This window comes from Carassius gibelio, chromosome B15, assembly GCF_023724105.1.
Source record: "Carassius gibelio isolate Cgi1373 ecotype wild population from Czech Republic chromosome B15, carGib1.2-hapl.c, whole genome shotgun sequence".
Classification (NCBI taxonomy): Eukaryota; Metazoa; Chordata; class Actinopteri; order Cypriniformes; family Cyprinidae; genus Carassius; species Carassius gibelio.
The window spans coordinates 9,564,719-9,589,298 of NC_068410.1; the positions used below are offsets into that span (position 1 = coordinate 9,564,719).

General features: G+C 39.3%; 2 protein-coding genes across 12 annotated transcripts in view; one reads left to right on the forward strand and one right to left on the reverse strand.

Annotated features, from left to right (window-relative positions):
* The window catches only part of msi2b (musashi RNA-binding protein 2b), a 251,834-nt gene that overhangs the window by 101,951 nt on the left and 125,303 nt on the right, over positions 1-24,580 (forward strand). The gene's annotated exons all lie outside the window — the stretch shown is intronic.
* On the reverse strand, positions 797-22,675 carry LOC127972492 (uncharacterized). Its single transcript, XM_052576007.1, has 12 exons — positions 22,538-22,675; positions 8,646-8,656; positions 6,538-6,663; positions 5,821-5,872; positions 5,454-5,628; positions 4,367-4,721; positions 3,807-4,010; positions 2,619-2,710; positions 2,103-2,476; positions 1,890-1,956; positions 1,596-1,761; positions 797-1,127 (listed from the first exon to the last, which is right to left on the reverse strand). Exons 1-12 carry the CDS (start codon positions 22,673-22,675, stop codon positions 1,013-1,015), a joined length of 1,875 nt encoding a protein of 624 aa, XP_052431967.1. The 3' UTR covers positions 797-1,012.

Below are 24,580 nucleotides of genomic sequence, written 5' to 3' on the forward strand. Positions count from 1 at the left end.
GATGGCTGCAAATTACGTAAAGTCTCTGTGCCTGACATTTTCGAATGGAGTCTGGCAGAGTTTGAAAGCTGGCAAGCACGACTCAAAGCCCAGATGCCTGTACACTGCAAAAATTTTCGGTGTAAATTTACAGTAAATAATTGGATAAATTTTGCATGACTTTCACAGTAAGGATTACAGCAATATACTGTGAAATATAGTTACAGCAATTTACTGTAATTTTATATCTGTGATATTACAATGCATTGTTGTAAAAGCACAACTGTATACTGTAACTTCACAGCTTCAATGTCAAAGCAATTACTGTGATATTACAGTACATTACTAGGGAATTACAATATTTTGCTGTACATCATTACAACAAGACCCTGTACTTTTACAGTGTGTACTGTGAAAGTAATGTTCAAGTTGACAATAATTTACTGTGAATTTACAATGTATACTGTGGAAGTCATGCTAAAATTGTCCTATAACTTACTGTAAAAGTAATGCAGATAAAGCTTCCATTTACTGTGAATTTACAATCATTGTACTATTAACCCCCTCCCCCCAACAAACAACTCTGAGGTAAAGACAACTTTAGCCGATTGGCATATTTATTAACAAAAAATATTTTTCAATGTACAGTAGATGCCAAGAACCTCAAGAGTTCAACAAATTCAACTTTCTAGTCATAAAAGCCATCTTAAAATGCAGAAAATGCAGAGAAATTGTGCAAACTTGCAATTCAACTACCTGTCGCAAAATTCAACTATTCAACTAGCTGTGTCACAATAACAGTAATGGACAGGATGGGAATGAGGCATTCATGGCAAGATAAGAGAGCAAGGGAGAGAGCGATGAAGTAATGTCAGGTGCTCCTCTCTGTCTCAAACATTATAATGAGTCCACAAGGAACAGCATTGTGTAAAAATCTTGTAGGGCAAAGTTGTCTTGAAAAATTACAAAAAGAACAAGGCTACTCAAAACTGAGCCTGACAACTACTGCTGCTGCTGCTGCAAAAAAAAAAAACTATGATGCCCACTCAAAGTCAATAAGTTTCCTCAAAAGGGTGCTCACATGAGGGTTCATTGTTGTCCGCTTCTTGGTCTTTGAGCCTCTTTCAGGATTGATGCCCAGGAAGCATCTGTTAATAAGCAAAGATAGTTTCAGTTTTAAATAGACTTACAGTATATATTGCAGACAGCATTTATCAAGGTGTGCTTTTTGCTGTGCTTATTCCCCACATAGAACCCTAATAGATTTATAATTCAAACTTGTTAGATATTCTGCTCACCATAAAATTGCCATTTTTAGCCAAGGTGCCTCAGGTTAGGTTTGCCTGAGGCAAAGTGGTTGATTTTTTACTATGATAGGTAGCAAAACTAAATCAATAGCTTTGATTGGACCGGCAGGTATTTGTCAGCATAACATGTGTAGAAACCCAGACTGATCTGCAGAGCGAAATTGAATGAGTTCGCGAGATCAGGATGGTCTCACCAGGCTAGCCTCATGTACCTTGTTTGTCAGCATTTTCAACCTCAAGACAATCATTGAGTTGGAAGCCTGTACTATAATGTGAATTACAAGATTAAATGTGATCTTTATAAAATACCTTTGAATGAACTCCAGCGTTGAAGATCCAGCGGCAGGATACTCAAGGTTGAATACGTAATAGCTGCTGAAGAAAGCAGCTACTCCGTGTAAAAAGAAAGGGTGTGGGCCCATCACGACATGTCCCTCGATTGACAAAAGCCATCCAGAGGGCTTCATCATGTCACCTGAAATGAACAGATACAACATTATGTGTTTTGAGCACTTTGGATCTGCTTAAGATTTGGATCTGCTTTCTAGAATGAAAACAAAATAATGAGTTAGAAATGTCGGTACTAGATCAAAGTAACATTACCTTGAATGATCAAGCAGGGGGTGCCGGGGAGTTCTGCAGTATTGACGTCCACAGCAGTGGCACATGGCTGTAACATAGTTAACACACAATAGCATGGTTTTAGGATAAAGGATAAATATTGTTCATTGGTCAGAGGTAGTAAATCATGCAAGGTAAATGTTGATAATGTAATCACTCAATTTGCATTTTAAATATTTGAATGAAAAATCTTACATCAACTTCAAGCATCAAACTCTCTTTCGGCTCTCTGAAGTACAACATTAGGAGCAGCAGGATGCAGGCAGCCTTGTCAGAGTCTGGATCATAGCAGGCCAGAACATCACGGATCTTGGGGTTGTCCAGTGTTGCACAGTAATCCAGGATGGTCTGTCCTCGTCGACTAATTGCCTCCTGTAGCTTCTGAAGGACATTGACGTCCGTCAGAAGGTTAAAGTGCGAGAATAGGCATTTCTGAGAGAAGAGAAATGGCCATTCCTGTTTGATCTCAGACATTGCTGCAGAAGGCACTTTGTTAAGGTATTTCCGCAGGATGACATATGTCTTTTCCATCATTGGTTCTGCTCTCTCTGCCCCACTCATTCCTTCCTCTGTGTATACAGACATACAAATGTATTGTTAGTACCCAAGTAACAATTTGGTCTTGTAGCCGCTCAACACACACAGTGTTCAGATCTTGACCAATTACTAAATTCTAAACAAAATTACCCAAAAAGACAATAGATGGCATGCCTGAGTAGATGTTCAGCAGATCCCTCTTTATATTCTCCAACGTTGCCTCGGTCTCCCCCTCTGGCAAATCTGCTGGGCCCCACCTGACACACCTAGGAGTGGGCATCACAGAGTAACAATACTATTGAGGATGGTTTTAACTCAGAAGTTGGAGCAAGTCATCTCATGACTTAAGGGTCAGCAGTTTGATTCCCTGTTGTGACTGTCTAAATAGACCCATCCCACAGAAGTTATGTTACAGTGTAATAGTGTTGTAAACACAGGTGTATTTTATCAAAATAATTAAAGGGATATTCCACCATTTGGGGAATTAAGCTCATTTTCCACCTCCCCTCGAGTAAAACAATTGATTTTTACTTTTCTCCCATTCATCCAGCAGTTCCCTGAGTCTGGCGATACCATGTATAGCTCCAGCCTAGCATAGATCATTGGATCGGATTAGACCATTAGCATCTCGCCTGCAAAGTGACTAAGATTTCCAGAATTTGTCCCATTTAAAAGTTGTCTTGCTGCGTAATATCACAGCGCCCATGGTAAGTTAGCAACTTTCCTTGATTATTACACCAGAATGAGAGTATAGTTCCATGTCAAATCAGCCTAGAAAATTGCCACATTTCATTCTCTGTTATTTTATTGCATGTTCTAACTTGAGAAGAGACAACTTTTAAATATGAAAAATTCAGGAAATCTTAGTCACTTTGAGGGCGAGATGCTAATGGTCTAATGCGATCCAATGATCTATGCTAGGCTGGAGCTATACGTGGTATCGCCAAACTCAGGGAACGACTGGATGAATGGGAGAAAGGTAAAAATCAATTGTTTTACTCAAGGGGCGGTGGAAAATTAGCTTAATTCCCCAAATGGTGGAATATCCCTTTAAGGTCAAGGTATTTAGTGTACCACAACCATGCATGCCAGATAGCCACTATGTACAATATCAGTGACCTGGCTCAGTTAATCCTAAATTGAACAAGGCCATAATCACAGGTAATTACACCTGTGTTTACTACACTATTAACATCGCAACATGATTGCTGTGAAAAGGGTCCATGTCAAAGTGTCAATAAAGTAGTCAAGAGAAAAGTATGTTTTGTCCAGTTTCAGGGATCTTCATGGTCATATACCATGCTTTCAAACAAATATTGACAGTCTTTTCATGTATGTTGCCACATACATATTGCCACATACCCGTATTGGTCAACAGGACCTCTTGCCAGTCTGGCCTCTCCTGCCATTCCCGTGCGTGGTCTTCTTTCTCTGCGGCGTTGAGCAAGAGTTTTATTCCTATTTTTATACTCCACTCTTGTTTTTACTTGTTGCAGAAGAGAGTGACATCCGTCTCCAGCAGTATCACCATACTTGCCAATGTCGCCAAATGATTTTGGATGGCTCCTGAAAATGTGGGTGGGATAATTAGAAAATATGTCACCATTGTGGCACTTATGACAGAAGCGTACAGCTAATGTAAGGATTACTTAAAGAACTACACTTAAAAAAAAAAAACATCAGGCTGAACAAGACCAAAATAAAAACACCAGGCTAAACAAGACCTTCATAAAAACAATTATGGTTTTCTTGAATATACTAGCTCTGTTTAAACAAACCATGTTTACAAAGTCTTCACTTTTGCACCCTTGTTACATAATAGGTGCAGGGAATGAATCAGTGAAAGTTACAAACAGTTGAAGGGGTTGGGGCTGGGCTGGGGATCAACTGACAGCTAATATTTATAATAGTCCCATCCCTACCTGACAATGTTTCTCACAACGCTGTGGCACATGGCTCTGGTTGGGTTGCGGTCATGCTGCATCATTTGGTCCACGAGCATGGCCACAAAGGCCCTTCTCTCGTCTGGCAATGGTCTTTCTTCTTTTTCCACTCTAAGTCGAATGGCTGATGACACCTGGTCCCAGTTGAGACGAAAGTCAACATGCCATGGTATGCCAGACTGTAAAGCGCTTGACGTGCTTGGGGCAGTGCTTGGAGGGCTGGGCAACAGCTGATTTGGAGGCTGGAATGTTGTGTTTGGAGAACAGGGAGTTGGGGAACTTGGAGCACTTGGATCAGGAGCAGAGACCAACTCCATATTAAGAGTAGCAAGTCCTAGAAGGCACAAAAACAATTTATTAATTAAGATAGGGCAAGATGAAGGGCTATGGGGTCAATAGATTGTGTGCTTAACTGTAGTCCCGCTCCAGTACTTCCTGGAGGAAGCTCATAAATTGGTTTCCTGTCAGCACTATTGGATGAAGCAATTCAAATGTATTCACGTGAGTGCCATTTGTTAGAATGTGACATAATGGGTTGGGAGAACGCAGAAGTGGCCATTGACTCATGTTAAAAGATTACTCTGATAATGCCACGTAAAAGAACAATAGTTAAAATAACAGGCCAATACATTATTGGAATTACAAACTCATCATAAAAGGGTCTGATTGTTTTTCACTGCTATTGTTATTAAGTTTGGAAATGCATGCAAGTAATAAGCATCAGCTGCATTCAGTTCTATGTATTTCCAGTTTTGAAAACAACAGCAGTGAAAAATAGCCCAGTTTTAATGAGTTTGTAATTCCAATTATTATTTTTTATACCTATTATACATTTCCCCAACCCATTACGTCACACTAAACAAATGCCACACACATTAATAAGGTCTATAAGCTGTGCTGCACACCTGAGATTAATCAATTCATCCAATAGTATTTGACAGGTAACAAGTGTGTGAGCTTGGGACTATATACAAAGCATATTGTCTACCAGTTGTGCAATGTTCTAAGGCCCTAGTTCAGTGACATGAAAGAATTAAAAATGTAATGGGTGAACAGATGCATTTACCGTCCTTGATGCCCTTCATTAACTTCCGACTTTGGATAGGTTTGAGGTATTTCACCAGATCCCTCTCCTCCACCAAGGTCAGATCTTCAATAGACTCGACCCCAAGCTCATCCAGCATGGTGGTAAGAAGGTCATCAGGGAGATCAGGCAAGTATGACAACACTGCTTCCTTGGCCTAGTCTCATTAAGTATTGAATCATGAAACACTGTAATTTCTCATTTTTGCCATCCCTACACTGTATGCATATTTCATACTATAGTCTCTTCAATCAACAAAGCAAGTTAAGGACAAAATCAACTTTATTCAAGGCTACCAAAAAAAAAAAAAAAACTTTGTTTGCTTCGACTGTACTGCTCTACTACTCACATCTCTCCTCACATATCCTGTATCCTCACTTTCCTCCCTGCTCATACTGCCTCTGGAAAAGAATGGTGGAGAGCAATAAGGGACTGATCATACACATTGTATGCTGAAAGAGGATAGTAGTCCAGTAGATCTTCCTGCTTAATGCACACATAATTGTCTTGGGCCACTCCTAGGTCACAGTACACACCTGTGTCACATAACTTGACAAAAGTATGTTTCTCTGAGACAAAATAGACCGAATTATGAACAACAATAATTAGCATAATCTTCCCAATAAGAAGCCCTTCATCACTGTTCTCTAGTAAAATGTGCATCCCCCTTCTGTAATCTGTGCCTTTGACTGTAACATAGTTAGAAGCCACTGCCGACTGTAACTGGAATGGACAACTGGCTACAGATGCCCTGATCCTGTCATTGTAATCGTCAACATGAAAATCAGTACCCTTTTCTGCTTGTACAAGTGGAGGGAACAAGTTTCCTGCACTCAAGTACGCTTGTAGAAGTTGGTGCCTCTCTGCTAGAGTTTTGCACAAATTCTTAAAATTGTGCAATTTTCTGGCACACTGTTTAAAAAATGTATGTTTGCTCTCAAATCGGAGTGTCCATAGGCGAATAAGTGGGCCAAAGTGGATGATGAGAGATGGATAGTGGCACAGATAATGGTGCTTTGGTCTGAGGGGGGCATTGGGGAAAAGCCTTGTCCTGTTGTCTATGTACTCCTCTATGAGGACTTTAAGATACGCAACCTGGCCCTCTGTAATGACCGGTGCACAGATGAGCTCAACAATCTCCCTCAGCTGCAAAATCATTTGCCACACCTCATTTTCGCAGGGATCTTTAATCCTGTCACCCACCATGAGTGGGAGAAGTCTAAGCAAACACCAGTTCTGAACTGCATGCCCACTGAGCTTGTCGCTGCTGGGAGAGAGGTCTGCTGGTTTGTCTTTACCATCGTTAACTTCATATCGGAACTGGTTCTTGCACCTGTTTAACTGCAGGTATGTAAAATGATTATCCTCAACTAAATGGCGAATATATAAAGGAAGGTCATAAGCTATGACTCCCTCAAATAAGTCATGGCCTAGACACGGTGGAAGGCCAGGCTGGCAAACATGAAAATGTGAAAGCTGATTGAAAGGAGAGTCAAACTTTATGCCGCATACAGAGTCGGTGGCAGTAGTTTCCTGCTCTTGCAAATTACTTGCGTATGATTGGGCTGTTCTTTTGGTACCACACGATATAGGATTAGTCAGGAAATCATCTCTACACACCTCACAGTATCGACAAAAATAAGTAGACCGACTGAAGTTCTCCAAGAATCCCCCAATAGAATGGGATCCCAGGTTGTCTCCTGCAATGGCAACCAAATAGCCCTTTAGTATAATGCCATCAGATGTGACTACACCTCTCTGCTCCAGAATTTTGAGGTCCTCAATCAGGGGAGCAAAAACTTTATTTACCCCAAAATACTTAAAGTCCTGTTCCCTACATAAGAGAACAAGTTGCATCTGATCAATAGAAGATCTATTGTGAGGCAAGATATCAGTAAGAGTTAGGTAAACTGCTAAAACCTTGTGTTTTTTTTTCCCTGAGCCCAGGGGGTTGACAACCTCAAAGGCATCTTGGTACAGTATTAAACCAAGTGAAGAAGGGTCAGCTTTCAACATTGGATTACTTTGAAAGCCTTCTCCATCCTTGACATCCTGATAGACAGCATCAGTAGATGGCTGCAAACGTGTTATGGTATACTGTTCGCGTAGAGACTCATTTTTGAAAAGTGTCTCCAATGTCTCATGAATAGGAACATACTGAGCAAAACATTCTTTGTCATTTTCATCATTGCCCAAGAGCAAAGGAACAGGATGAACATAGTTAAAACACTCTTTGAAAGCAGCCTTCCTTTTTGCATCTGTACTGAGCATTCCCCTGTTATAGAGTGTGAGTAGATCATCTCTGTTCATTTCCTCAGTGATGCTGCTTATAGTGGCCTGAGGGATTCTGAGTTCTTTTAGTTTCTCACTCAGAATGTTTAGGGAATTGGACAGGCCAAGTTCATGAGCACTTTGAAAGCCATCAATAATGGTTTGAATGGTGCTTGCTGGTAAGAGTAGCTTAGATTGCAATTTCAGGTAAAAAAGTGTAAGGTTCTGTAAAAATAGGTTTTCGTCGACAGCTAATGGCATTTGTGGTTCATTATGTTCCATGTCAGCCTCTGAATATGACTGACTGGGTCCTGTCAACGGCTCTGTAGCAATAGACTTGTCTAAAACAAGGTTATCTAAAATTGAATCCTCTGCACACCTATGTTTTCTGGAAATATGTGAAGCAAAAGTCATCACGTGTGTGAACGTGCAATCACAACCTCTAAATGGACATGTAGTTACCATTCCTTCCCTCATGTGCATCTTCAAATGCTTAATAAGAGAGGCCAAAGTGTCACACTTAAATGCACAAGCCTCAAGCAGACATTTCAAGGGTGTGTCAGGTGGTAGAGCTGATTTGTCAGGTGGTAGAGCTGATGTACCAGGCAGTATAGGCCCAGCAGCTTGCAGGTAGGACCTATGCTGCCTATACATATGAATTTGCAGTCCCGTGTGTTTTCTGTACCTCTGTGAACAGTCAGGCACCCCACACTGGTAGTGATAATTGGGGGCATTGCTATGCAGTTTTGTGTGCTGAACATAGTTACACACATTCTCAGACACATGCTTACAGCCAACGAATTTACAGTTGAACATTGTGGTGCATGTTAACTAGTCACCTACTGTACCTAATCTATTTCTCCTCACTCTTAGCCTGACACTGAAAAGGATGGTTAGCCTCACCCTCTGATGACCTGGAAAGAAAAGAAAAGGAAAGAAAAAGGAGAAATTACACAAAGGAAACCAACAATAAGAATTTCAGTTTGATTGCAGATTATGATAATTTAATAATTGTATTTTAATTTTAGCTATATGTCTCCGGCGGTACTCGAGCCGCACGGAAAACGCATGCATGCTAGAAATGGAACCAAAGCCAGGCGACACACTGGATGCATAGCGCAAGCGTCTCAGCTGCGTGGCGTGTCTGTTTTTAATTCCGCTCCCATGTTAACAGGTTAGAGCTTGCAGACTGCCTGCGGGAGGCTCGCGGAAAACGCGCACATGCTAGAAATAGGACCGACGATTTTCAAATATTGCAACTGTCAAACATAGTCTATTTTGCCGTCAATACTGTTGACGGTGTCCTTTATCAGTAGGCGTAGGTGTGTAAAAAAAAGTTTATATTGTTGTCATGAAGACAAGAGCCTGGTTTTTCGGTGGCCTCCCTCTATGTCACCTACAGTAGCAGCAGCGTGCCAGCTGTCTTCATGACAACAATATAAACTTTTTTTACACACCTACTGATAGGACACCGTCAACAGTATTGACAGCAAAGTATGTTTTGACAGTATGTTTGACAGGTGCAATATTTGAAAATTTATAATAATTTATTTTATTTTTTAAATTACATTTATATCTGACCTATGCCAACCTATAGACTTTCAAATATCAAAATGTCATGAATTAATATGCCTTTGTGTACAAAATGACATATAAACATATTTTCCTAGTATATTTTGCCTTGAAACGCTTCCAACACGCGCGTGTGGCGCGTGACCCCTTACACAGAACACGTGTGCGGCGAATTACGGCTGCGACACGGCTACCGTAGCTGATCACGCCCATTCTAGTCAATGCTTGTGTTTACCCCGGCCGCGACGCGGCGCGTTTCAGACGCTTCCCAGAAGCGGCTCTCCGCGCCGCTTCGCTAAATATAGACGCCTAGTCTATTTTTGACGGACGCGCGTCCAAGTCGCACCGGAAATACAAAATAAAAGTCAAAAATCCCTGTCAATTTCAAAATAAACACCCTGTGCAGACTCCCAAACGTATTGCATGTATATTGGCAATATATCCTTGGTAGGAGAATGGACGACGAAAGTCAATGACGTGGTCTCACGCATCCAGTCGCTCCGCTTCTGATATGCTCCCGGTGTGAGTTGGCACCGCGTGGAGGACGGAATAAAACCTTGTCGCAGCCGTAATGCGCCGCACACGTGTTCAGTGTAAATGAGGGGTGAAAAACAGGCGTTGGTTCTATTTTTTAGCATGCAAGAGTTTTCCAGCGTCTCAGCGCGGCAAACGCTTGCTTGCTAGAAATATAACCGACGCCTATTTTTACCGCTACAGGCGCGCGTGTTGGAAGCTTTTCCAGGCTAAATATAATAGGAAAATGTGTTTAAATGTCATTTTGTACACAAATACATATGAATTCCTGATATTTTGATATTTGAAAGTCTATAGGTTGACAAATTCAGATATAAATGTAATAAAAAAATAATAATTATCGATTTTCAAATATTGCACCTGTCAAACATGATCTATTTCGCCGTAAATACTTTTGACGGTGTCCTTTATCAGTAGGCGTAGGTGTAGGTGTGTAGAAAAAAGTATATATTGTTGTAATGAAGACATGAGCCTGGTCTGTCAACGGTCTCCCTCTACAGCAGCAGCGCGCCAGCGCCGCGTCAGGCACGCTTCTGGTGTGTAAAGACACAGAATCCACCACGCTTCTGGGACGCTTCAGACACGCGGCGCTCACGCCACGCAGCCAGTGTGTCACCGGCCTCAGTCATACTGTAACTAGGATATCCGCTGGAAAAATATTTTTTGACCGTTTGAATCACTAAGTTATTAAAGTTAAACAGCTAACGGTTAGCCCTGCTAATCTATGATAACCTTGACTAATTACAGAAATATGCACACATAAATAGTAATGCTTGTCCCATCATTGGTTTATAAACTTTACAAACACCAGATTTGTCTAAACTGTGATATTTATATGTAAAATATTAGCGAAACTCTCGTCATTACTAACATTACTACTATTAGCAAATGCTGTGAGAGAATTTTCAACAATTCCGGACACTTGCTAACAAATGTGAACTGTGCGATAAACGTTTACTTGAAAGTATATATTATAATTATGTTAAAATATCATATGTAAGTGCTGCAAACATGCATGCTGCTCACCTTCTCCATTCAGCCCGGAATAGAAGAGGGGACACGATGGCGCCTTCAATTCAAAATAGATCGGTTATGTCATGTGACTTCCCAGGGCACATTTCAATACAATATTTCACTGTATTAATACTGTTTAATGTTGTGAAATCCTTAATTTTTTTCACTGTGTTGATGTGATATTACAGACCTTGTTGTGATATAACAGCAGGTTTTAGATTGCAATATTTTACTGTAAAATAAGTGTTAAATGCTGTAAAATCCAAGGATACTGTAGTTTTTACAGGTATTCATTGGGATATTACAGGGAAACTTAATTACAACAAGTTACTGTAAAATAATACTGTTAATTATTGTGAAATGCTGGTAATTTTTAACAGTGTAGCGACTCTGCAGCCAGCATGGCGCTCCGATGCCTCAGGTTGTGTTGGAGCACTCTAGCAAAAAATGGAGAACTTGATTTTTTTTTTTTTCGTCTTATTTTTATTTTTCCCTTCAGATGTAGCCCTGTATCATTTTCCTTACCTCGGGGAAAGGCTGTCATCTTTGGATGATATGACCACTGATTTGACAGATTTGCGGATTGATGCAAGACCTTTAAGGATTTCGAGTAGCATAAAAACTGATTATCACTATATTCTATTTACTTAAGCAATTTGTGGTGGTTCATTGGCAGAGCTGGTTAGTGACTGATTACATGTCTTTGGAATACTTAATCAGATTCCAAAAATTAAGTAATAATAATTGGATTTAATTTTAACTTTTACATTTTAATTAAATAACAGACTACAGTTACTTTTTATGGATTGCATGATTACGTATTATTTACAGAATAGCAATTTATTCATAATTTATTGACTTTCCCTTTTCTTTTCTAAAATAGCCTACTGCTTGTATACACACAAAAAGGCTTCCAGTTTTGTGGACATTCATACAAAGAACAGTCAATAGTCAGGTGGATAATCAATATGGTACAAGATTATCCTATGTGAATCAATGTGAAAAAACAAGATGTCAAAAGTAATCTAAAAGTAGTCTGATTATATAAAATGTGCAATGTCATGGATTATCAGAATCAGTAATGGATTACAATTTGTAAGTGATCTACTCATCTCTGTTGATTGTTTTTTAACAGGGCTCTATGGTAAAAATTTTGTAACCATAAAAAATATCACAAGGATATTTGACAACAGCTTCAGGTATCCTCTGTCAACCATTAACAAATGATCAATTTAAAATTATGTAACAGATCTTCCTGTGATGAAGCCATAGCTCATGAATAATTACTAATAACTATACCTTAATTTTAAATAAATTTCAAAACATCTCGCATTTTAACAAGACTCAACCTTAAACACTGATAGGATGGAATGGACAAAGATGTTGGTGCATGTGTGCTTAGACCAACAGCTAAAAAAGTAGTTCTCTTTACTTGGAAAGCAATGAAAAGCAGCCGAAGTGGGTTTTCTTGGGCGTCACCTGTAGGTCAACGTTCATTTTGTGGTGTTGTCTTTGGTTCTTTGTCTTTGTTGTCCAACCATTCTGCCTTTACAGTTTCCTCTAGAGAGTGCTATGATGAAATCCCTGCCTTTGTTGACCGTGTGTCTGTGTGTGTCTAGTGTGCGATAGATTGACGGGTGTATGGAGACACTGATGAATGAGATGTAGTGCTCTCGATGCTGCTAACTTAATGTTGATTGAATGACAGGCAGGGTACAATTGGCGCACACTGAGGTATGAGCGCGCGTGTGCGTTTAGCCCACAGGTAACACAACCTGTAATTATTTTCATCATGCAAGTTTGGAGTCGTGCGAGAAGCTCAATAAAAGGGGGAAAAAAAGAGGAAACTCACTGCTTGACAGATGACAGCATTGTTTATGCCTGCTGCTGCTGAGTTAGATGCAATTCAATCAGGCAGAGAGATACATATATTTTATTGCAATTATGCAAAATAACAATGTCACCCCGAGCGTCCCGGTTCTCATATTTCATGATGTTGATTTAGTTTTTTTTCGTACACGACCCTCTGTAAATGCTGTGGTAAACGAGTCAAGCCTTGAAGGGGACACCGTGTGTGTAGAGGAGGTGAATTACATGTTGTCAACACACATCCTGGTGAAAAATGACTCCAGTGTAATTTCCTTAATACGGCATGATAAGGAACAATAAGCTTTTGCGTTTAATGACATTAGCCAGTCATCGCTGAGCTGTAATTAAATGGATTGAAACGAGTGATTAGCCAGGTTTGTTGAAACTATAAAATGTAATTGGAAATTTATGCAAATGTGAGAATCCTGAGGATGCGTCTCGATCCTCCAGTGCCCTGGCCAGAGATGGCGTGGTGGTCTCCAGGTTTCCCAGAGCACACAGGAAGAGTACACACTGTCTCAAGACAGGGTGACCGTGCCTTTGTCAAAATCACTGTTGTATTAAGAGCTCTTCAATCATCTTCATTTGCTCTGGAGCTTTTGATCTCTAAAGGCCTTGAGATTGGCACAAGGCAAGTTTCATTCCTTTGAACCAGGGTCATTGAATGTCTTCTTATAGTTGTCACTGCATAGTCACTGTATCACGAAGTACATTTTTACTTAAAGGCATTGTGCTAGAAATATTACTATTATTTAGTAGAATATATGTGATACTTATACTACTGTTACTTAATTTAAACGTAATTTTTTAAAGAATTAAATCACACAATATTTCTTCCATTTGTTGTTTGAATAACCGATGAAATTAAATAATTAATAGGCATAATGTTTTTTTTTTTTTTGTTAAATTGTGATCACGTTAAATAGCATACAGTTTCAGTCGTATGAATTTTTTTTTTATAAACATATTTATTTTGAATAGGCTCATCTATAATATGTTAGACTAATTTATAACAATAAAACATTTTCTAATAAACCTAATAGAATTCTATATTTTGTTTTTGTCTAATGTTTTGTTTTCAGAATCAAAGGAGAGCGGTGATCTCTATTCTAAAAATCAATTATCCAGAGTCAGAGCTTAATAAATAATATATGGCATCTAACTAATAGCCTACTATTATTACCATTTTTAATAGCCTATTAAAATGTAGACTAAGATTTAAAATGTACAGTCTTACAGACTTGATGTAGCACAACAAGGATTGGTTTGCAACCACTTACCTTTGTGTAAAATTTTGTGTGTGTATTTACAAAAAGCCAGCCAACGACAAACACAGTGGGCATGGCGTCAGGCCTTGGAGAGGCTTTTATTAACAGAAAACAAAGTAAAACGGGATAAACGTGGCCAAAGGTGGAGAGTGTCCAAAGCAACAGGGAATCTGGTGTCCTCGTAGTGCTGTGGGGTTCGTGTGGGTCAGGCAATGTTCATGGAGGAAGGGTCCAGGTAAGGGGCTGAGTCCAACAGCCGCACACGCTCCCCTCTTTGGTCAAGGGTGCGAGGGGCGGCGGCTTCTTCTAGCATTGGCCGCGGCGCTTGCAGGGGATGGACGGCCCGGTATCCTGGCCCGTCGGTCGTGTAAACGGGTGCGGTTCTCGTGCGGACCAGGTCCCGCAGTTCACGTCTCTGGTGGCGCGGGAATCCCTCAACGCACCCTTCTTGGACCCATGAGGACACCAGTGTGCATGCACGGGTAAGAGACCGGTCTCTCGAGGAGAGGTGCGTTGGGCTTTTAAACCACGTCGGTGATGAGGCTCCATTTACTTCAGGTGTGCCCCATCACTCGCCGCCAGCCCTGACTTATCCAGCGCCCCTCCTCTCTCACACACCCATTCCTGTCGGGAGACTGGTGAAGGGTTTTTTGTTATTATATTTTTTTATTATATTATTATTATTTTATTAATATTATTATTATATATGTTTGCAAAATATTATAGACTTTATTATAGACTTTTTTTTCAGAATTACAGATTAAAAAAAACTTAAAATAAGATAATTTAGATATGTTTTTGTGAACATATTATCATTTTAATCAAGTAAATGCACAAGTAGGAAGATCGTGTCACTCTGCTTCTGTGCTCATTGCAGGTGAATTGCAGCATTTTGGGCTGTCACCTGTTTCCATGAAAACAATATAAATGGAGCTGGACATTTTCAATCGTATCCGTTAAAGTTCTTCTCCATTATTAGCTTACACTTGCATTGATCAAATGTCTCGGGGGGAAATTCACTTTTTAGAGTACGAGGTGGCTCAAGACTCCCTTATATGCCAGAGTTTGCATTTAGCAAGACAATGTCTCACACACACGCAATCTGCCCCTGAGGATGTCTGTCTAAACGACTGGCCCTGTCCTGACTGCATGAGGCAGTATGAGTTGCCCACCCACACACACACACACACACACACTTGCTCTCACACACGCTCAGATAAATGAGAAGCTGTCTGTGACTGCGGGATTTCTCACTCAGTGACACAGCGGCCATTTGTCAGTTCTCTCAGTGGCACTCTGGAGGCGAATGAGTGTGTGTGTGTGTGCACAGCAAACCCATAAGTCTTGTTTATTTTTGCTGGCTGTTGATTTGTTGGAGCGTTTCTGTATGCGCCATTGTTGTGCCTGAAATATTTAGAAATTATTAAAAGCTGTCAGAATTGAAGTATGAATACTTCATGCAGTGCCAGCTGCTGTGTTTACAAGCGATCAATAAAAGCGACCGATAGCTATACGAAACGATACAATATTTTTCACAGCTGGATCCCAAATCATTAATTCATCTCCCTCCCGTTTGGTAATCTGGTCATGCTAGCCAAATCAGTGGTGGTTAACCATGTTCAGAACATCATTGGTTACAGCTGAATGGCGGACCATAACTCTGCATAATCACGCCTTGTCCCTAACAGGCTGTTTCAGAGTCCTGCCCTAAATCTAAATGGCTATTAAAGTGAAATATGTTTTTGAAATGTTACTCGTCGTTATATTAGTGCTGAGCAGTATACCTGTTCATACTTTTTTAAATACAGCAATACCTGTGTTTAAATAATGTTCAGAATGCGTTTGAGAGGGCTCTCTTTACACTGTTGCACTGTGGTGAGAACACGACTGTGTGTGTTTCTAAGAGTGAAAGTTCCTAAACTGAAGCTGTAGAACTAGTAGAACGTGATGAAACCAAAGATCTCGTCCAAAATATCCACTGACCGCTACTAGCTTACTGACTGTTTGGAATTATACATAAAGTATGAGCATAGTTCATCTGTTAATATTATGCACTTTTGTTTGTTTTTTTGTTTTTTGTTTGTTACTCAGACGCAGGCAGTGCACTGCATGAGACAAAAAAGTAATTAGCCCAAACCACCACATAGCTGCTCAACATGCATCTACTGTACATGCATGCTGATTTTATTAGACGATGTCACGATTATAAATGAGTGACTCCTGGTTAACATGTATTAATGGGTCATGTTTCATCACTATTTACAGTGGAAATTCTCTACAATATCCATTCATGACAGTAAAATAGGACATTCAGTCTACAGCAGTAGCCTATTTACTCTTTTAATCAGTAGCAAATGTTGTTTACACCCAGTCATGCATGAAAAAAAAAAAATGCCGTCATATACCTTGAAACTGGTATAATTTTGACAAATACTGTTGTATTAACTTTTGGTCATACCCCCCATTAGGCTTGATTGTGTTGACGGTATTACTGGTTTTAAGCCACACACCAGTTACATTACTTCTCAACCGTGACGACACCGTCCCCACCACCATTTATAAGCTATTGAAAAGCGAGGAAAAGAGGACCCCCCACCCCCCCTAACCTGTTCATTTGTCTTAAAGGCAAGTTGGTTAAGAACATTACAACATTACACAATATATAACCCCTTTTTTATGTGGGTGGCACTTAATTTGGCCTGTCCAAATTGATTATCTTGCAAAAATTTGGTAACAAATTTAAAATGTCTAAATGTGGATAGAGTAAATGTGTCAATCATTTACTACTGTATGTTTGCTACTGCACGTTTTTTTTAATTAATTAATTTATTTATTTTTACACATTGTGTGACCAGGTATCAAAGTTTTCTTCACATTTTCAAACCTACTAAAAGTGGTCAGGCACTTGATGCAGTGGGTAGCACATCTTGACACATTGGAGCTAGTGCTGTGTTCGATACATTGATACGAAGATGTCTGATCACAGAGATTTGACGATACAAGTATCGATACAGCTGGCCCAGTATCGATATTGTTGCACATGTGCAGCAGTGGGCCGCGCTTAATTTGAATACAGTAACACAGTTTAAAATGGAGTAGAAAAGTGCAAGGTTTCTAAAAAAAAATAATAATAATGAATAGAGCGATAATATATATCTTTAGGCTACATCAAGGTTTTAATCTGGCCTTTAGAGGAACAAAACTGGGTTGCCTGATATAAAGAGACGTAATCCCCGAAACAGACCTTCACACTTGTGCAATATGGAAATATCTGCCAAATGTGTCACTTATCTAAAAGCGCTGGTGGCTTACTGAAAACACTGGTAAGCTTGCAGTTTAGCAATCTCCACTTCGATATTCTATTATCAGAAAAGTGTAATTCATCAGGTGTTCATTTATGAGAGAGAGAGAGAGAGAGAGAGAGAGAGAGAGGCTGTATATGTATGAATTGCCACCGTTTTGCCTTGTTTCTCTATTAACAGTCCATCTGTGGCTTTAATTGCTTTAGAAATTATGATGTTTCCAGCTCCTTGTTGAAAAAAAGTGAAAGTGAAAGTGACGTGACATTCAGCCAAGTATGGTGACCCATACTCAGAATTTGTGCTCTGCATTTAACCCATCCGAAGTGTACACACACAGAGCAGTGATAACACTCACACACACTGTGAGCACACACCCAGAGCAGTGGGCATCATTTATGCTGCGGCGCCCGGGGAGCAGTTGGGGGTTTGATGCCTTGCTCAAGGGCACCTAAGTCGTGGTATTGAAGGTGGAGAGAGAACTGTACATGCACTCCCCCCACCTACAATTCCTGCCTACCTGAGACTCGAACTCACAACCTTTCGATTGGGAGTCCGACTCTCTAACCATTAGGCCACGACTTCCCAGAAGTTGAGAAAAGATAAAGTAGCTCTTCGGCGATTCTGCTATTTTATTGCTTAAATTGCTGAACAGCAGTGCTAAAAAGTTTTTTTGAGTGGTAAAAAGAATGTCTGTATGCACGTGTGCGCAGCGTGATCTAATGTGTGTGTGTGTGTGTGTGTAAGGCAGTGAAGACAGCACTTTTTTTAAACATAGAGAGTGTGCTGATTTGTGCAATGATAACCTACCAGCAATGATAAGATTATTTTAATATATTAGGAGTACATTATGATATAAATTTATTAGAACGAGTACATAATTAATTATGGTCTTAAAAACAAGATGCAAATAATCAGAATATTGTACCTTGTGGGGAGCGCCCAATGTAAACATATGCCATTACCTATATTGTATTGTACTCTTCATAATGCAGAGGTCAACTGTCTATAGTTAGAATTGGCTCTATAGTATTCATTGTTTAATAAACAGCTGTGTTACTAAATTCTTCTGAGGTGAAACCCAGTACAGTCCTGTATCGTGATGCACATCTAATCGTGGCCTTGCTGGTGATACACAGCTCTAACTGCAACTATTGTGCTCACATGTGTGACACAGGCTTTGATCACATTTTCAGTATATATTCCCTCTAATAAGTGCTCTCTTTTTCATTTTGAAAAGAAAAATTAAGTATGGCTGACAAAAAGATGAAATGTAAACTGTAGCCTTTCAAAGATTTTATGATTCATTACATGGATCTTGTTTTTTTAAAACATTTGTATAATAAGTGCAGAGCAGCTTTTGTCAAGACTCATTTCCGTGTGAAACTGATAATAGCTCATAAAGTGGTTTAAGTAAAAACTGTGATTCATGAATTTGTGCATCAGTTCAAAACCTGATAATGCCTTATAAGAGAAGAAAAATTAGATTAGAATGACATGAGGGTGATGATATTGATTTTTGGGTAATGATTTCTTTAAATATGTACCTTCATACAAATACACTGTCTATTGAGCCATTGACTGCCTGGAAAGCAAAGCCTCTGCCTTTGTTTTTGAGTTGAGGTGCACACTGTGATCCAATTTAATGTTGTTAAAGGAAAAACACAGCCTGAAATGTATAACCTATTGCTATAACTTGTTTTATATAAATACACTTATGTGTGCATAAATGTACAGGCATTAGGGGTCTTGTTTATTTATTGAAATGTCCTCCTATCACACTCTGTTTAAACTGAAAATAAACAAATTCATAGTAACATTTACTTTACCTCAGTAATTCTCACGCTTGTGACAAACTTTGACACATCTGATATATGCTGGCTAATTGATTTCCAATACATCTCAGCTCAGAGATCCCATAATTTGGAGTTGGTGTGCACTCATGAGACCTCCGTGTGTGGCCTGCCATAATACCAGCAGCGTTCTCAGATGCCATTAATTCCGTTCCCTACCAAATTCGCACCTGTAATAGAGATAAAGAGCCCATCAAAGTGTAAGCATTAGTATTGTTTACAAACTGAGTCATGGCTTGATGCACCCTGCACTCCATCCTGCCTATGACAGCGGAGAAAAGCACAGGAAAATGACCAGCGCTCGCTCGCTCTTCTGAGCTATGAGGGGACTCGACTTGAAGTGCCTTTAGGGGCCCAATAAGAATTCTGTAGCGAGATTGTGCCAAGAAACGGTGCCCGTGGCGCGGGACGTGATCTGGGTGTCTAATACCGCTGATGGGACTAACAATAACAATTCGGTACAAGTCAAAACAACATTAGGAGAGTTTGATGGCAGCATATTCTGAATGGCCTCCTTACACTCATGGGGGTATTACGTGACATAAAACGAACCACCGCCGTTATGACTTCTCACTTGCCTCTATTTGATTTTATGATCTCTGGTGCCAGTAGATAAATGACTGTATTTCATTCAAATGAAGCATTCCTGGGTTATTAGAAGGGGAGGGGGGATACGAGAGCAAAGGAGACCATGTGAAACATGAAGCTGCTAGAAAGACATTGAAAGAGAGAGAGCGAAAGGGGGCCGGGCAAGCACAAGGATCAGAGAGAGGCCTTGTTAGATGAGTGCTCCTCTGTGCTCTGAGGGTTTTTTCCTTCCTTTCTCCCTGTCTCTCTCCCTCTCTCTCTGTTTTTCTCCCTTACTCCCCTTGGTCCTTTCATTGCGTGGGGCGCTAGTCAAATCGCAGATCAAAGCTGCATTCAGTGTATGTCAGAGCGGATCATTTGCACTTCCATGAAATCTGCCATCGCCAACACTGCTAAACCTCTGCATTCATTAATATCCAAATTCAGCAAAGACAAAGCCGGCGCCAAAATGGATATTGTGATCATTTGATCCACAAGCAAGCCCTTTCTGCCCCTCTTCTGCTCCACTAGACTCAATTTAAACCCGAAACAATGCTTATTTGATATTAATTTATTCATTTATCGAATCGCTCCGTTCTAACATGGAAGCATGTGCTGGATTATTAAAGGAGCGGTGGGGATACATTAGCCAGAGGCAAAAGCTGCTTCATGTAGGCTGTTTATTATCAGAGTGAAGTTGCATTCGGCTTAAAGAGAAGCACAGTGTGAATGCTGTTAATCTAGTCAACGAAAATTAGTGATGGAAATGTTCACTGATGAAAGGTTTTTTTTCTGGTTAAAAAGCCATAATGAGGATGAGCCTAAGACCTACTGTTGATAAAAATATGAGGGAGAAAAAGCACAAGATCCCATTCATTTTCTTTCCAAGTCTTTCAAGAGAGCTCTGAGGATCTCTGAGGTTATTCATATATGTGATGTATGCTAATTAATAAGCATAATAACTTGGATGGATGGATACATAGCATGTTATGTTTGAATATATGACTATACATCACATGAATAACTGACTATTCATTAGTAGTTTCATATTGTATATAGTGGTTGGGTGTAACATATTACTGTAATTAAATTACTTATCCACTGAAAAAGTAAAGGGATTACTGCTCATTTTTAGGTGATTAAATTACAGTTACTTATAAAGTACTTGCTTTACATATAGTACTTAATTTCAGCAATTCTAAAATCAGTATTGAATTTGAAATCTGAATTTACTGTTTAAAGATAAAATTGAATGGAGCGTATTTAACCCTTTGTGCACCAGCGCGATCTCTTTCAGTTTTTCCTGATTCACAGAGAAACCTTAAATACGCAGAAACAGATAAGACTAAAATCAGGCGAATCTAAAAAACTTTTATTTTTATTTGTGTACACTGACAATAATAACATTGTGTTTTTGCAAAATAAACGAAACAAACAGGGTGCACTTTCTGCCATCTAGGTCTTCGTGAGCAACTTTCAACAAATATTCTCTGATTCTGTAATTTGTATAAAAACTAAAGCTAGGTACAGTCTTCCCGTGTCTGAGCTCATTATATGCAGTCACAAGCATGCAAACAACCTCATCTAAATACAAAAATAGATTTAAAAAAATAAATAAATCAAGATTCAACTTATTTTCACCGTTTTTAAAATAAGTCCTGCTATGAGGAATTTACTTCAGAAGAACAGCGCGATCTGACGCAGCTTTATTCATCAGAATTCAGAAGATAATTTATTCTTACCTATATTAGTTAATGTGTTATTTTTACATAAACCTTTATGGATTTTACTAGTTGGGCTTTTCCTGAACATCTTGCCAAACTGAAATGTATTTTTTATTATATACAGTATTTCTGTTTGTTAACCAAAGAAGGTTAATTTTTTTTATGTATATAAAAAATAAGTATTACAGTTGTTTTAAAGCTAAAAGGCTAAACTATGTTTGGCTCAAATTGAAAGAATAAAGAGTTTAATTTCTATTAAGGTTTATGGGGATTTTAAGATGTAGCCTAATTAGCGATTTGAATAATTAAAAAAAGTTACTTTTCAGACAGAGTAATTAGTAATGTAATTTAAGTACAATATTGATAATGTAATTAGTAATAGTAATTAATAACTTTTTGAAAGTAACTTACCCAGCACTGATTGTATAGATATTTTTGATTGATTTATGCTGTCGAAAGTGCTTCTTGGGATTGTAGTTCAAGTATGACAGTCTTTTTTTCATGATTTTCAAAAGCATTGCTGGTTTTCGATGTTTATATTCATCAGAAAATTTGACAATGATTTTCTCTTTGCAGAATGATTGATACTTTTGTCAATTTAATTAAAATTATGTTTGGGTTAAATAAACAAAAAATTTATATAATATGACATCAAAAATCCTTGGAATATTTTAAAGGACATTAAATTGTGCACTATGTTAGCATAATTCACTTAGATTTCATACGTCTCTCTCGCAACTCTGGCTTGAGTTTAGATGCATTGGCAGGGCTCCATGAATGCCTCTGTTGAACATCTGAGAAAGGCAAGTGTCTGTTGAGGGAAATTCTGTGATGTAGTGTGAAGGTTACCCTAAAGAAACCCCCCTTCCGTGTCTCGCTGGCCCTCTTTCAAGAGTTTGCGCCTCAAACCAATTTTTCCCCCTTAGCTGCCGAAAGCACAGCAGACAATCCATCCACAGTCATCCATCCGTCTCTCCATGTGACACGCTGTCATTGCTTTCATAGAGGAAACACGCTAATATTCGTAGCACTCGGACTGAGTGACATAAGTGAAATGTGTGAGCGTTCACTCAGCGCTGGAATGAACAGTCAAACCTCTATGCGGTGTGGAACGTGCGTGCGGTAACAGGCAGTGTTGACCTTGGCTGGGCTGTTGGTGCCCGCTGCAAGCGTGGCACTCTTCCCATGTTGCCGCAGGGTGGTTGTGGTGCTGGTGAAGCTCACGCTATACATAACAATAAGCATGACACAGCATTGGCAAGCCGAATGCGCCTTTAGCTATGTTCGTCAAGTGTGGAAAGGAAGGACGTTTTAGCCTGTTTTGTCTTTAACGTCCTCTTGGTATTGTTTTGAAATCAACTTTTGCAAATAAAACCAGAAACATCTATGTGAATTTTTTAGTGTATTGCATAAAAGACAGACAGGTTTGCAGAGTGAAAAAGTGGGCCATGGTTTACGTCTAAACACAATTTGAAAACAAATTGGCTTTTCTAAGAACGTTATCGTTTTTCCCGCTGAAGCTCTACTGATACGGTGGTGTTGCCTAACATAATTGACATTTGAGGCTCTGCAGTCCAGTCGTTTCAGACAAGCTGCATAATTGCTAGACAGCTACTTTTGAACCATTTCGCTTTTTAATGAGAGTGCCTTTTGATTGGACTCCGAGCGCCGTTGTGAAGTAATGAGCTCAAAACAAAACAGAAATGTTTGACAGAGAAGCAAACCTGGAGTTATAGGACGCTGGTATGTTTACGAAGGAAAGGCCAGACACTCAAGGTCACCTCGGCAGCGCTCTGTAATTTTGTCTCTTTTTATTCTGTTTTCATTCAAATTCTTCCATAAAAGCCACCCAGTCCCTGTAACTGAGGCTTATTTGCTTTTGTAGGCCTTTTAGCAGAAGTACATTAACCTTTACATGCTGTTTCAATGACAGTTTATTCTGATTTGAGCTATCTGTCATTTTTAATGTGTAAGTTATGGGAAATTGAACATAATGTTGTTGTATAATTGATTGATGAGTGTAATTAAATCTATTATGATTTAATTACCACAAAAAACATGTATTCATACATTTAGATGTCTTCTTTTATCTGCCTGCTCCCTTTGAGTAAAGTCAATCCACCTTTTGTAAAGATTTCAGCTTTTTTCTCTTAAAAGGAGAGTCCACCCAAACATTTGTTTCATTTACTCATCTTCATATCATGTTAAAAGAGTTATGTGTCATTAAATGTAATAAATTGTTTTAAAATGTCTATATAATGTTATCGCACATTTAATTTTCCTTTTAATTCTAATTTCATTTTTAATTTGTGCGATTTCCAAATTTATTAGATTTTGTATTTGTCTATGTAGCTTTAATGAATGTTTATTTCAGTTTTAGTTTTAGGCAACATTCAAATGTTCATATATATATAGTTATATGTTCTTATCTATGTAGTTTCTTATATAGTAACTCTAAATGCATTGGACTGTCTGGCAGTCCTCTATCATGTTGTATAAAGTCATATTTTTTCATTTAGCATTGAACGGTCTGGCATCTGTCTCAGCCAAGTTTGAGCAGCGTGTTTGTGTTTTCGGCTTTGAGGGTCTGTCTCTGTGATTGTGAGCTCTGTATGTGTGTGTTTGTGTGTGCGCTCGTGTTGTGTGTAGATGGATAAGATACAGTGCAGGTGGATGGATGGTAGTCCTCATGGGAACTCAGAGACGAGTGCTTTAAGATTAGACCCGGAGAATAGCGAGCTTCCTTAAGTAAATGGCCAACACAATTGTGTTTCCATCGCAAAGGCTTTTACCCCCGAGAAACCCAATGGCCCTTCAGTTGTCCTTATCTCTTTCAGTGTGAATATAAAAAGCCTGCATTTTACGTGACGCCCTTTCCCGACTTCTTTTCCTCCTCATGCATCCTAACTTTGCTTTCTTCAATGCCCTGGTCCCTCTTCCCCTTTGAAACATACTGTAATTAAATGATCAACAGATGATTCGGAGAATGCTCCACTGCCTGCCAACTGATAGCGGGCAGGACTGCCAAACACAATCTCTCAAAAGCGCAATTCAGCGGGGAGCCCAGTGGTGCTTGTTGCTCCTCTCAGCTTCTCTGTCTCCATATGGGTCTTTTAGACACAGGGTAAACAGCTCCCT